At 37.0% G+C, this 16154-nt stretch overlaps 1 protein-coding gene across 1 annotated transcript; it reads left to right on the forward strand.

Annotated features, from left to right (window-relative positions):
- The first annotated feature begins 2046 nt into the window (after positions 1-2046).
- Positions 2047-15453, forward strand: LOC131063773 (succinate dehydrogenase assembly factor 2, mitochondrial). The gene is made up of 5 exons (XM_057997704.2): positions 2047-2259; positions 2364-2480; positions 2613-2739; positions 14780-14848; positions 14953-15453. The coding sequence occupies exons 1-5, from the start codon at positions 2147-2149 to the stop codon at positions 15094-15096; spliced, it is 570 nt and encodes a 189-aa protein (XP_057853687.2). The 5' UTR covers positions 2047-2146; the 3' UTR covers positions 15097-15453.
- The last annotated feature ends 701 nt before the right edge of the window (positions 15454-16154 follow it).

A 16154-nucleotide genomic window follows, 5' to 3' on the forward strand; every position in this document is an offset into this window, starting at 1 on the left:
TCAAAAAACTAGGGTTTTTTTTTCTTTTTAACCACTTAATTCTAAATTTTTTTAAAATTGAACATGTAAATGAAAACTTGAATTGTAAAATTGAAGAGTTCTCAGATCTAAAACAATCAATCCAATTTAGATAAATCACAAACTCAATTTTGAATCTAAAAATTAGGGTTTTTGTGAATATAACCTCTAAATTTTTAAAAATTGCAAGGAAATTAAGTTTGTAATTGAAAATTTGAATTTTAAATTGCATACACTCAAATCTGAAATCAAAAATCATAATTAAGGGTGGAAGGAGTTGGGTTCACCAAAATGTAAAGGGAAAAATTTAGGTGACTTGGCAATTTGTAAGGTAGAACCAAATCACCTATTTTCGCTTTGGGGAGAGATGCCTTTACATTCAAAAGAGGGGGTAAATCCATTAGATTCAGTCACTAATCGGATTAGGACTGAATACTAAGTAAATTGATTGGAATGGAATGTGTTTGACCCTCTTTTGTAAGTTGACTAATTGAATTGAGACTAAGTGTTGGAAAGGAAGACAAATATGAGAAAACAATGAGCTACAAATTCAGGATTTCATCATGCACCTGGATTTGAGAAGCTTGAGATGATTTGGAGTTTCTTTGCAAAATCTACCAAAATTAGCAAGGACCGTGTGTCCCTGACCAGGTCGCCCACCCTCTCGGTCCTTCGAACTTTCTGTGCATCAAAAAGGGTTTCTCCATCTCTGCAAATAAAACTTAATTCCAAGAGTACAATTGCGCACCTACTTTCTGTATACAAAAGGAAAGGGAAATGTGTTGGGAATAGGGGTTTTCCTTTAGGTCAAACCTTGGTTTTGAAATTAACCAAGTAGTTGAAATAATGTAATTGAAATGACTGAAAGTAGAAATCCTCCTCTTTGAGGGGATGTTGAATTGATTGAAAATGAAATGCTTATACCTCCTTATGAAGTTTTGCTTGCCTCCACATGGAATTATGATTTCATGAATTAGAATGATGATCTCCTTTTCAGTGCTTGAAATCTTGACTCTATTGTTGCTCCAAAGCTTGAAGGAAGACTGAAAATGCTCAATTGCTCTTGAATGCTTGAATGCTCGGATACTTGATTGAATTTCCATGATTTATCAAATGAGAGGGGAAATCCCTCTTATATACTTTGCCTATATGATGAATTAATTAATTTTCCGACATGAGTCGACATAGAGGGGTTTTCCCTCTTCAAATTTGAGATAGGTCAGAGGGAGGGGCCTAATGATAGGTCCCCATTAAGGGGGGACCGGGGCGTGGCGCCCTGGTCTTGCCCTAATTTGGAGTAGGATCAAGGTGGCAAGTGGGTGCATCATTGAGTTGAATGAAGTTTTTGACATGTGTGAGCATAATCAGGTCTCCGATTAGGCCAACAGGCACAAACACTAAGGTGAAGACCCAAATGCGGTTGAAAATTGCGAGGGGTTCAATTTTAGGATGAAACAATTACCAATTTCACAGTTGGCAATGCAACAAGTTTTGCAAATTTGTCCACTTTGTAATCATTGTGCTTAAAGTGAAGAACAAAGTAGGACAACCAACCCAAATGATAATATCAAAAAGTTATCCTTGACATTTGGTCCAAATTGCCTTGTGCCATGAAGAGTTGAGCCAAAACACATCAAGTGGTTTATAAGTTTGTCATTATGTAAATCTTATAGTCATTGATAAAAGTCAACAATTGTTTAGATTGTTATCAATAGTCCTGTCGATTTTGACAACATTTGTAACTTAACCTTGATGTCACATAATAAGATTCAAGACAAAATAATAGAATCACAAATGTTAATCAAATGTATTATCAAAATATCTCATTAAATAAACAACATATATAAACTTCTTTAATACATCACTAAAGTAAACACATACTATTACAAATAAACCCCCTTTGTGTTGTCACTAGAAAGTAAATCATTCAACAAAACCTTATGCCAACACCATAGGTCTCTCAAGTTCCGTTCAAAACTCCAAAACCACAACATATTTCACATTTAAGAAGTGGTTCCCTTTAACCCACGCCTCTTGTGTTTGCTCCATAAACAAATAGGCTAGCATACTTTAACAACAACAAACTTCTGTATTTGTCGAAACATAAAAATTTCCTTGTCAAAACCAAATGGCTGCTGTGAGGAGAGCATTAAGACTGTGCCAACCCGCAGCAGAATTGATACGCAACGCGAATCGAACCTCCAACCTTTCTCAAATAATTCGGATCGTCTACTCTGACAGGCAAGTCAATATATACACACAGAAAGAGAGAGACAGAAAGTATTCATACTGTTTAAATTAACGCAGGTACTGACTAATCTCTATGTATGCAATTCTTTCCACAGTATATATAGAAACCCAACTGTAGGGTTATCTCTGCGGTTCTCATCCGACAGAGAGGTTGGCGTTTCGAATTCCGCAAGTAACGTCCCCGATGAAAACAGACGCCGTATTTTGAATAGGTAGAAATCTCTTAATTGCTGAACAATCAGTGGCTGTTTGAGTAATAGACGAGCTTCCATGGAAATTGTTTTTCTTTATTTCTATGTAAAATTCATAATTGGATATATTGTATGGTTTGGGTGAGCATGCAGGTTGTTGTATAGAAGCAAGCAAAGGGGTTTTCTGGAATTGGATTTGGTGCTGGGGAAGTGGGTGGAGGAGAACGTCCAGAGTCTCGATGAAGTCAATTTAAAAGCCCTTGTGGATGTTCTAGACCTCGTGAGTCTACAACCCTTTTTTTTTAAGTTTATTTGTTGAATTAAATTGCACCAATATTTTTTGTTCAATTGCGTTGCTGGTTTAGTTGCCTCTAGTACAACACTGCTTTAGATGGAAGGCTTGGCCCCTTTGACATGTGTTTTATGGATCATATCGGGTACATGTCCTGCTTGATTCTCACAGAATAGTTACTCCTTATACCCTCCCATTTAAGCCGAAAAGAAATACAAGTGACATTAATAATGCACTAATGAATGAGGCTAGAAATGAGAGACTGAATTTTTGCAGATTCGTTAGTGTCTATATGCTGGCTTTTAACCCGAAAAATACAGCCACCGTTTCATTTTACTGAAAACAAATACATCTAAGTTGGAAAGAAATATAATTGTTTTTGCAGTTCCTAAGTGGCTTGTTTACCTGTCAGTAAGAAAAAAACAGTGTTTGGATATGTTCATAGTAAGATTTACTCTCTGGTTCCTCTGGTAGCCTCCTAACAAAAAATAACGGTCTGCTTATCTTGGTTTTAAAATACACGACTTTAAGATGGCATGGCTCAAGGCTTAAATCCCATCTTCCACCAAGTTTCTGGGATGGGGATGGCAGGAGTGGGGGGACATGTTTCCAAGATGAATTTCTATGAGGCCATTTTAGGGGACAATTATATAAAAAATGAATTTTTTTTGGAAAATTTCAAATATTCATATGATAACATTGATGAGGTGTTCATCATATACATTATAGATCTTTAATACACAACATTAGATTTGAGTCCAGAGTTCATATGAGAGTTGAACAAATTAACAATGTCAAAACTCAAAATTTAATTGCTTTCATAATTCATTGTCAATGTGCATATGATATAAAATTAAAAAAATCGACAAAATTCTCAAAGGCTGCAAATTTGAACTAAAAAATGACAAAGTCACAAAAACAGAGAAAGTATGATGTTGCCCCTATTTAATATCTATCAACACTGCGTCAAAATTGGAGTCTCACTTTGAGCCAATGGCACTAGGATGGATTGCCTTATCCAGTGGAACACCAACCAATCCCTCTTGTTTCTCCTCTTCATCAGTTTGGGTGGTGTCTTCAGGATCAATATCCCAACATAAAGCTAAAATTTGTCAATACTTTGAAATTTGACGATTCTTAAGTCACAAAGCACTATGCATGTCCAACAACTTCTCCACTTGTCTAGAAGTAAGACCATTACTTTTGATAGAGTAGATGAAATTATATATGGACCAATTCCTCTTTGTAGTAGAGGAACTGACAAGAAGGCGTATAGCAAGCATCTTCAACTCTAGTGTATCCTTGATGTGCCATGTCCACCATACAATAGCATTAGTTCTTGCTAACGTAACTCTATTTATCTTCACTGCTAGGTTTTTTGAATGTTAGACCATGAAGATTAGTAACTTGGCAAGCCATTGTGTGTGAAGTGTAGTCAACTCTTCACTTGAATATAACTTTTGAAGGGTCTTTTTCAACCTTTCTTTCATCTCTTCATCACTCTTCATTTTGCTCTTCCTCCGTCTATTCCTCAATCCTAATGCCTTCATTTGCAATCTTGCTCACTCGTATAGCTTGCTATTGCAACTTTCAACTTTGATGTCGGAACTTTGGAGTGAGTTGGAGTGAGGCTTAAATTCTTATTTGTAAGCTTTTTGTGAGTGTTTAGGATTTAGGTGGGGCCCATAGGCCATTAGGAATAGGGCTTGGAGGACACATTTCAGAAAAAATGATTTTTAATTTTATTAAGAACTTTACAGCTATTTGTTGTGGAGGATACCTGGGCGTCTTCAGGATGTTTGAGAGACTCTTGGGAGTCCCTTGGACATCTAGGGGACATCCCAAAGTTTCCTAGAAATCCCCAAAAAGGGGATATCCTGGAAATGTCTCCTCTATAGAAAGAAGTCTATGATGTCCCTGAAACTCAGATGGTAATGGTGGGACAGTGGGGGATGTCCTCTCCAAGTCCCCACAGTCCGGAGACATCCCTATCCAAGAAACATACGGATTTTGGGGAAGGGTGCACACCCCCATGGAACACTAAATATATTCAGTCTCGGTGACTTGAATCTATGAGAAATACACTCCTTCCACTTAGTTTTGTGGCAAGCCCTATCTATTTTCACGGAATTCTGGCAACTGATGTACATTATGGAACCTTAGAGTATGTGAAAGGATTGCTGTTTTGTGTTTATAGATGAAAAACTGTTGTGAAGACTTTTTGTAAAGATTGTTATATGATTTCAACCTGATTTTGAACTATCTTTATACCATCCTTGGAAACGATGTGCCCAATTGATTTTCCTTCATTAACTGCAAAAATTGACTTTTTTGGAGTTTGGGAAATCCTATGTAGTCTGCATCTTCATATACCATGGTTAGATGCTGAAAATGGTCTTCTTGCTTCTTTGAGAAAATTGTGAGGTTAGATCACTTTATCCTTCAAGTCACTAAAGGCAATATCCATTGCTCTCTGAAAACTTGCATTGATCAATATAAACGGCTGTGCTCATATGCAAATGTATCCCATGGAGTGATGAATGCTGTCTTGATCTTTCTTCTGGTGCTACTTTAGTGTGATTATGTGTTGAATACATGTCAAATAATGATAACATCTCTAATCCTGTGACAGCCTGCAAAAAAAATTCCATTATAGGCAACGGATAGTTATCCTTCAAAGAGGACACATTTTGATTTCACCATTCTTTTTTTGGACTGTTACAACGTTAGACAACCACATGGAGTGGTGCATGGGAAAAATTATCATGGCATCTGACATCTTTTGGATCTCACTGTAAATTGTATGTGTTAAGTCACTTAAGTGCTGGTTATAACGTCACTGGTTTTGTTTAAAGGCTTTATCTCTGACTTCAGTAGAATGGTATGAAACAATTCTTTGGGAGTAAACACTAAACACCTTCTGATCTTCAAAAGACCATGCAAAAATATCCTTGTATTGCTGGAAAAGTGCTTCAAATCTATTCTTCTCTTCACATGAACAACACGTACCTGGATTTACCGTTCTTGGTTAAATACGTACCTGGATTTACCTGGATGTACCTGGATTTACCGTTCTTGGTTCATCTGCAATTTTAATATCAATTTGCTCCTAATTTGCAGATGCTCTGGACTGTAAGCCAGTCTTATCTTTGACAATGATACTGATTAGAGATTTGTAGAGCTTAAACATGATGTTAATGGACATTGTAGACAAGGATTCAACGATGACTGACTAGATGCGAAATGATACAGTGTTTTAATTCAAAAAATGACTCTAAATGAAAAAATTCGTTTGGGTACAACAGTTTAAATGAGCTAACTTGTTCTTTCAGAAGAAAGTATTCTTCAAACTGAGGATGCTAAACCTTATAACTTCAACAAATATTTTACTTAACTTTCCGCTACCATCGAACATTGATTTTTCATAATTATTAACTAAACTGTTAATTATCTGGGAGGGACGTGCCTTCTATTGTGTTTGACAATCTTTATCATACTATTGCACATTAGCCATGGAGCCTACCACCTTGTCATACTGCTCTAAATTTAGGATTATAAAAAATAAGTCCTCTTTCATTAATGCATAACCTAATTAGCATATATACCACATAACATGGGGAGTATGCCCACTAGGTTTTTAACTTAGGTCATGTTCACGTGTTTTTTATGACAGTGTTCAACACAGATTAAAGCTGCCTAACATCCACTTCACCCTCTCTTGATCAAAGTTCGATTGTGTGCTAAGATTGCAGGAAGATCAAACAATCGACCCCAAGGTTCCTATATGCGACGCATGTGACTCGGTTGATGTGATATGCTGGTAATCCAAGGGGACTTACGCACACTTGAAGTAGATTAAACAATTTCACAACTTTCAAGGAATTTACTCATGAATGATTTAGCATTGACTTTTTAGGATTTTTTGACTTAAATATGCAGAAAGGAAATGGGAAGGGCTTAGAAACGCTATTCTAATCTAATCTAAATCTAAGAACAAGGAGATAGGGATTGCTTAAGTGAAACCAAACCACACTTTGCTTTGCCACTAGAAGACAACTACACAAAGGCAGTGCAATCTTCAAAGGTTGTGCAAGAGTTTTTCATACCACCAATGGACACCATCAGAGAACAAAATCCATCTGATGATGGAAGTTAAGTTCACACATATAAAAGGCTCATACTAACCTTACAAAGTTAGTAACAATTAGCTACTAACAAAAGGTATGAGCAAGGGCTTGCACTATAAATAATCTCATCAAATCCTATTCATCTAGCAACTTGAAAGCAAATCTATTCTAAGTGAAGAGAGTGAGACCATGCAAGTCATAAAACAACACAAGTATACACCATCAAATTGAACAATGTATTAAGTTAACTGCTTCAAAACTTATCTCAACAATCTCGAAAAACAATCTCTCCTCCTTTTCAAATGAGGGGAGTCACCCCTTTATATAGGCTTCATGCCTTGGCTGCATGCAAACCCTAATTAGGGTTTTTACCTAAAAGATTCCCCACACATGATGCAACAAGGTGAGAATCTACAATAAATGCCAAAGATGCCCATATACAATTAATTCCAGCCCATTCAAAATGCATTAAATGCACCATTCTCTACTAATTTTGCCTAACATGCAATGAATATACCCTCCATGCAAAATCACCCCATCATGTCATAAATGCATCATCAAATCTACATGTGACGGCTGCATGCAAAAGGAATCTGCCATAATGCTTCAAATGTGATGACTGCATGCAACAGACGCTCCATTAATCCTCATGTGTTGACTTGGCTGCCACGTAGTCAAAATATTCCAGCAATAAGTATGCCATTATGTCTCAGTCAAAAGATCCTCATCTAGAAATGGACGACCATTATCTCGTTCATTTATGGCATATGCAATGAATTTGGCGATGTCAGCCTCTAATTCTCCTATGGAGACACTTGGCACGCTCTCTATCCAGAACTCCATCAAAACAATTTCTTCTTCATTCTTGGACTCAAAACTTTCCCATTCTGCTACCATTTCACGTGTCCTCCGCATAGTGCTGGAAAAGGAAGAAACATTCTCAAAGTGGGCCTTGAAAAATACTCCGACAAAGAAGAATTCATGCAACTGAGCCCTTAGAAAATTTACTATTACTCCACCTTCATTCAGCTTCCTCACAAATAATGTCTCAACTGTGTTGAGAATTTCCTCCTACACCTTCCTGATTCAGTCTTTCAAGGTCAAAGACTCTATGTTGAATCTCTCAAAGGCCTCCTTTCAATGCAGATGACACAAAACCACCGTGGGAAGTCATAAACTTTGTTCTCCTGGATCACCTTCTCGTCAATCAGTGTCTGCTTTGGGACTTTCATCAAGGCTTTGAGTCATGGAATGGTCAGGGCCTAATAAATGTGAACATCTTCCCATGCACCATCAGCAACTTCCAGCCAGTTCAAGAGGGCAACAAGTCTAGAATGAAGGCTAGCCAAGTCTTCAATGAATTTCCCAGCCGTGTTGAAAACATCCTCTATCCACTTCTTTGAATATTGTGCAATTTTCCTAACTTCTTTAGCTTCATTAATGGACTCCTTAGGAAGAGAAGAGGAATAAAAGATGGATCCTCTTTCCTGAGTGGGTGTTTGAAACTTCTAATATACTCGCACAAGGCCCCGTTTTCACTTTTCAGCCTTTTGCACTTTGCCTTCATCTTTTGCATCCTTTTGGTCATGGCCAAGGATGACCCTTCAAAGTCTTCCATTATTTGAACTATGGAAGCACACCCTAAATCAATTTCTTTGATTACATAGTCATCTGGCGTGATCTCATTTCTATCCTTATCCATTGCAGTCTCGACTATGTGCAAAATTCTAGATCCGGAATCATCCCTTATGACTTTGGAGAACTTTCGGGCAGCCTTCTTCTCTGCTGGTTTATCCATCCTCTTCAAAAGTTCTTCCAACTCCTATGCTTGATCTACTTCCCTCTTTGGTTCTTTTCTTAATCTGTCTATCAGCCAATTTGGAGTAGTTGTTGATTGATGCTGAATTTCCATGTTCTTGCTCCCGTCAAGCCTCTTCCATCTCCCCAAGGATTGTTTCTATGAAACTATCTTGGCATGGCGCTTCTCTTGATGGGGAGGAAGTCCGTGCCTTTGAAATTCTGGCTGAGTAGGCCAATGTGCAGCGCTGATGCTAGGAACATCCTGTGCTGGGGCATTGTCAAAAATATTATCTTGAGGCTGATTTCCCGAAGTCCCTTGTGCAATCATTTCCACTTCTCGTACATTGGAAGAACTGGTGTGGGATTGAGCTTCTTTTGCCCTGGCTCTTTTCTGCTATGGTTCTTCCTGGTGGACCTCTTGCTAAATATTTGGCTGAATATCTAGTTGGACATATGGCTGGGTTTCCTTCCTTTTCCTTGTCCTGGGCTTCTTTGGAGCTCTCTTTCCTTCACTAGGTCTAGCCTTTCCTTGCTGAATTTCTCCTTCTTCAACTTGGGCATGTGACAATCCTTCTGTGGCCTCACTGTGGGAATCTAGATATCCCATTAACTGGTAGCTCGAGCTAACATTCCTTTCCTTTAGTGCCCTCACATGTTGATCAACCCATTGCCTTGTGAACTTCAAAACTAGCCTAACATGTCTAAGTCATCAACCTCAAGTTCTGACCAATCTAGTAGCTGGATGGGTTGGTGCTTGACCTTTCCAAACTTCGGCTACACTACGTTTGTATCCTCTATCACCTGATTCGGGACTTGTACTATTTCACCAATCTTGATCATGTTGAGGGACAGTCTACAAAACATTTTCTTTCTGACCTCAAGGTCATCCTTCACACTAGCCCAAAAATCTTCGAGGTGAAACTTATGCACAAACTTCATTCCAGCTACCTTTTGAATTTTATGATATGGATCAAAGTAGGATCTGGATGTGTAAAATGTTAACTAGTAGAATGCCAATTCCTCCACTACCTATTCAGCTGCTGCCAGTTTCAAGCACAACTCTATGTAATCGCCCAAGACAATTGAGAATTCTACGGACAACTTTCTTTTCTTCTTTTGGATTTGGTCATATGCTGTCAATTGTCTAACGAGTTCCAGCAACACCAATTTGTCTGAGGGATATCTTGGTAGCTTATATGGCTAGTAGGAAAATCCTTGTGTCCTGATATAAGTAAACTTTGGAAACTGCAAGAAAACGACTCCAAACTTCTGCACCAATGCCCTGGCTTTTGGTGACACTCTTGTATGGAGCTCATTCTGCATTGACTTGGTTAAGTACATGGTAAAGGTGTCATTCACCAATTTGAATGAACTAGTATTGTGTAGGTGTAGTTGGGGATAGCATTCATGGACTTTCCACTGTGCAGGTCCACATCCCATGGGTCCACTTCCTGGCAAACCATCAAAGCCACCCATCCTTGCGAGTGAATAAATTACATAAGAGCTCAAATAGAAGGATTGCGTCTTCTTATCCTTCAGATTTTTTAAGCTGTTCGTGCACATAGTGGCTGATTAACCTAGCCCAACCTACTATTCCATTGGCATTCATGACTTCACCAATGAAGAAGAACATCCAGTTCTCAAAATTGATGGTATGTGAATACCCCATAATTTTGCTCAACATCATCACCAAGTCCACATACTCTTGCTTGAATTCAAAAATGGTGAGTTGTTTGGGCATCTTGGAGATGTGAGGCGTTGGTTTCTGCAACCAACTCTTGTTGATGATTTCGACACATCTATCAGGACCTGCATCATATGCTGCCTTAGCTCTATCCATAGTCTTGTAAGTCATGGAATGATGTGATGGAATCCCAAAGGTTTCACCAATAGCCTCCAGAGTCAGGTTGGCAAGAAGCCTTCCACCTGACGTCGGAATTGCCTTTCTTTCCGGATTGTAGTTCTTTGCGCATTCCAAGATTAATTACGGACACTGGATAGATGGAGGGAAACCTGCCACTGCGACAATTCCACTCTTTACGATTCTGGTAGCAACGGGTAATGGATTATGTCTAGCTGTTCCAGACATCCTAATCCAGAAAGCAGCCAAGTTGAAGGTCCCCTAATTTGTGTTGCTGATTTCCTCCCATTTGGACACCATTCTGGATTCTGGAAGGAATCCATTTATCTCAACCTTGATTTGTGCATGTATGGAAAAAGACGCTGCCTTACTTGACTTTGCCATTCCTCTGCGATCATTTTCTAAAAAGGAATAAGAAATTCTTTGAGCTTGACTTTTGCTACTTCTCTAACTTTAACCTTTATTCGCACGTGAGAAATGAATTGCATTTGCTTGCTTAAATAGAATTCTTCCACCAACTTGCCAAGTTGGCGAAAGACCAAAAAGTTGGTTTCAAAATGGAATTTTCCATAAATGCCTTTGTGTCATAACTTGGAATATTCTTTTCTTTTGTGTCGCCAACTCGCAAATTTTCCATTTTGAATTTTGGAGGGATTTTTAAAAGATTTACTTGAGATTTTGACTTTTGTCCACTTGACGAAAATCCCTAGGAGAGAGAATAGTTGATTCATGAAGAATTTTCTTGAAATTTCGAATGTGCCTTGTTCTAGGGAAGCTTTTTCATCAATTTTGCACATTTCCTATTTTTTAGGAATTTTCCCAAATTAGGGTTCCAAGGTCTAGGAGAGAAAATTCTCTCACGAATCCAAATCTGATTTTTTTTTAAATTTGGATGAATTTTGATGCCTGTAAACGGATTTTTCAAAAATTTTCCTGAGGGCAATTTTCCTATTCAGTTCACCTTGGGTGTTGGAATCCACTTGTGGAGGAATTTTGATTTATCATTGATTTCCATTGCACTTTGAAATTGGTGCCATAACATCTCCTTGGGTTTGATTCTCTATAGAAGAGGAATTTTTTAAAATTTTGTGCTTTCCATGATACCGCCTTCCTAGCGCCCATCTCTTGACTTGGGCGCTAAAACACCAACATGGAGGAATCTTGAGTTTTTCCATCTTTCTATGCTCACCTTCATTTGGCGCCCATGACTTGTTTTGGGCGCTAATTACCTGTCTGGGAGGAATTTCCAAGTTTTCATCTTTTCCATGGTACCTTCATTTTGGTGCCATAACTTCTCCTTGGGTGCTAATTAGGCATGATAGAGGAATTTTGAATGCTCATGGATTCTCCTTGACCCCCTCTATTTGGCGCTCTGCTTAGGACTTGGGTGCTAATCAAGCATGGTGGAGGAATTTGACTTATCTCACTTTTTCCATGACCCCCCCTTCTCCAATGCCCTGACTTGGACTTGGGCACTATTTCATTGCAGTGGTGGAATTTTCATCTTTTTGTTTTTTCCTTGGTGCCTTGGGATTAGCGCTCCTTCCTTGACGTGGGCACTATTTCCACTAGGTCAAGGAAAACTTGTCATGGAGGAAATTCTTCTATGACCATGATCTAGTGCCCACATTATCTTGGTATGTGTAATACCCTAAAAATGGTCATCTAAACCATGAACCGCTAATCTCGACAAACATCACCAAGGTCCTAACCAAAGGCAATTAAATCAACCTTGATCACCTAATTAATTAATTCTCCAATAATTAATGTTCGATTGAAAATAAATCACTCTATATTAATTAAATATTTATTTAATTAATTAAATCATTCCAAGTAAATCATTTTGACCAATTATCCTATTTATTTAATTAAATATCATAGCATATTTAATTAATAAATAAATTTTCTATTTAATCATTAAAAAAGGGATTTAATTTCAAAAAAAGGAATTAATTTACAAAGAGAGATTTGGCACAAAAAGAGGAATTGAAAATAAAAGAAAATAATTAAACTTAAGATATTTCTTTTTTCTAAATTGAGATAACTTAAAGTCAGAAAAGCAATTAAATTGAATTAATCATTTTCTAAAATGAAACTCAAAGCTTTTGAGAAAAGAAGTTCAGTTGCATTGAAAAGCCTTTTTCTAAATAAAAATCTTGAATAAATTAAAGGAAAGTGCGTGGAATCACCTTTTTTTATCTCAAGTGCATGGAATCAACTAAATTTAATCTCCAGTGCAAACTCGAACTTATAATTTGAATGCATTTCAATCAAACTATAATTGGAATCTATCTCAAGGTTAACTTAATCTGATCTCTCAATTATTTCAATTATTCTGAAATGTGCTTTTTCTTGAGGAATCTCAACCGCTCATTGCTAATCGATCTTGACTGTTGGTCTCTCTTTTGAGTCTATAAATTCAGCCTTCATCTCTCATTCAAAACACTCTGGAGATTTATTGTTATTATGTAATTTTTGCTCTGGAGTCATTGAAGATACTGTGTTTTTGAGATTATTGCATCTTAGTTTAGCTTTTCGCATATTTAGTTCAATTATGATTGCTTGAATTCATATAGCTTAATCTTTCATCCATCTAGTTTAATCTTGCATCCATCTTGCATCCATTTAGCTTATTCTCATGCTCGTATAGATTAAATCCTTCGTCTTGGTGTAGTCTAGTCACTGGTATTGCTTATACAAATCTGAGAGCAAGTCTATACTCGCATCTTTTAGAAGGCAATAGGTCAATTTGTTATGGTTTTTATATTCATGATTATATTTGTCTAACCATGCATGCAATGACTTAATTGAAGTGTTGTGTCTTACAGCTTACAGATTCTTATTCCACTTTTCACACACAGTATGCACTTTGATGCTTTAGGAGATCTTTAACCTGACTAAAGTCATTTATCGATTGCTTCCGGATTAGGATGCCACTTCTGGAATTGAGGAGATTTACATTGCCAGACTTAGTCAATTTTTCAATGCTTTCCACTTCTGGAATGATTCCCCCACACAACCATTTTTTGATCAACTAGTCTGCTTTTTCACAATTTCCGGATTTAGAAATGTTCAGGAATGCTCAGTCTTTAGTGTCAGCACCTGTGCCTGTGGTGAACCTGCCGAAAATTGACTTACTATAAATAGTAAGTACTTCAAAATGTTAGGGTCAGGGCAAAACGGGACGTAGAGACATTAAAAATAGTAAGTTTGATTTTTGGCAAAATTAGACCAATTTGGGAGGCAGTGAAATCCCTAAAAATAGGAACTTTATAAAAATAGAAAGTTGCTCAGAATTCACTCAAATTTCACGCGTAAGTTCTTTGAAGGGTCTTGATTTTGATGCAACCTTCAGTTTTTCCAAAACCCTAAAGGAAAGGCCTCAAATCCAAGTTTGAAGGATGAAACCCTAAAACAGACAAAACAAGCTCTAGAGTTAGCCAATTTTGCTCAAAGGAGCTGCAGACTTGATCATCTTGATGCCAAACACTTGCAAACTGAGAGGACTAATGAGACAACCGCGAAAAGACCCAACAACAAAAACCAAAAGACCGAGAGGGCCTAAAAAGTAGGGGTCCCCATTTGGAATGGGGTGATGTGTGATTACGTCACAACAAGTCATTGTTGGGATAAGCACCTCACCATACCGCTGGAACACATACCGCTGTATAGAAAAATATTGTTATTGGAAACATAAACTTTTACGCAACATGATTCCTGAAATTTTTATCATTAGCCTGCATAAAACTACCAATTCAGCTTTGAAGCTTATAAGTTTTGGATATGCAACCTTAGGAGAATATTGTTGGCTCTTTCTTATTATGAAAATACTTTTTTAAGACCCAAACATAACTAGTGTAATTTTTGTGGACTCCTTTCTAAAACACGTTGAATTTATAAATCATTCATGCCTATCCAGTTTGAATCCTACAGCCCTCCATTTTTTATTTCTGGTGCATGTTGGTGTGTTTTTCTGTAGGGATTTCATCCTACTTTTTTTTCCAGATTATGATAAATATTTTAATACTTCCCAGTCTGAAGAACTGTCTAGATTTATGTTTCTCTATATTCCTATTAGCATCTCCATTTAACACGAATAAATATAATTGTTTTATTTAATATAATATAAGAAAAGTAAAAAATTTCAATATTTCCAAGATGAGTCTAGTCTATTAAACATTTTTTAAGCATAATTTATATCTGCTTAAGCATATTTGCTTTTTCTTTCTCTCTCCTGTAGGAAAATCCATACTTGTGGAAATGGCTTACTGCTCAGGAGCCTGCACCTGAAGTTGTGATGAAAAATCCGGTATGTATTTCTTAGAATGGGTTGTATGTCAAGTTTGCAATATTGTTTGGACTTACTGCATTTGTTTATCTGTAAATATCACTGACGTTATCATCACTGGCCAGGTGTTCATTGCTTTGCATGAGAAGATCATGAACAATCTGAATACCTATACTTCTCCTGATACAAGGGCAAAGCCTGGACAGCCATGGGTGAGGGGGTGGGATGATAAGCGATCTCTAGGAGGTCCTGTAGCCGGAAATCAGTGAATTATTGAAGTCATCTGAAAACAACTCTTAATACATCATACTTTTATGATGTTATTAGTACCTCTTCTGTTGAAGAGGATCATTCCACTTCACTCATGATGCTATATAAGGATTATATATTTTCAATCTGAAATAAATCCATTAACCAATAATTGCTGACAAATAATAGTAGGGTTGCAAATGTTACTGATCAGTAGGATGAACTGGGTCTAAGCTGAGCTGTAGATAATCCATTTCACTGACAGGAATTTGTCAACAAAAAGCTGAAGACTGTGGATCAGGTGTTGTTCACTTATGCTCATAAAGATGGGATATGTATCTCTGTTTTCATTAATATGTTGCTTTCTTCTAGCTTTATCATTTGTCGTTTTGGATTGATATGTTCTTTTTTAATGTGTTCTATTTCCTCATTATATCTGCAACTTCTATGAACTTTGCACTTCCTTAATATTAAACATACAGGCTTTATTTCACTTTAGCGCTTCCGTTATGTCAACTATGCAAGTTTTATTCCTGTTTTGGTTTCTTAGCATATTTTATCAGAAATAGTATTAAGTTGGTTTCTTAGCATATTTTATCAGAAATAGTATTAAGGCTGTAAATTTGATGAAGCGCTAGGTGTGAAGTCAAGCTACACTGAATGTTTTAAAGGTGAATGTGGGAGAGTGACAAAAAAACTGACCTGAAATATTTAAATTCCATGAGAAACATATTAAACATATAATTTCAATTTTCAAACATAAAATGCCACAAATTTTTTATTATTTTCATTTTAGACTTTAATATCTATTTTGATGCAAGAGTCTTATTGCATGGTCTGAGGGTAGGGTTTGAGCAAGGTGCGGATATGGGTAGAGTTGGTTATGTAAAAAATCTGTACTTATTTTAATAATTGTAGCTCTGACAAAGCTATTAGAAAATAATAATTGTAATTACTATTGAATTATGTTCTAGAGCTATCAAAGTTTCTCTAAGACATTATTCATTCTCCCACCATGCTTATAGTGAAAAAAAGAAAGAAAAGAGAACCACAAGCCAACACATAAGCATTGATATGG

The sequence above is a fragment of the Cryptomeria japonica genome, chromosome 5 (genome assembly GCF_030272615.1).
Source record: "Cryptomeria japonica chromosome 5, Sugi_1.0, whole genome shotgun sequence".
NCBI lineage: Eukaryota > Viridiplantae > Streptophyta > Pinopsida > Cupressales > Cupressaceae > Cryptomeria > Cryptomeria japonica.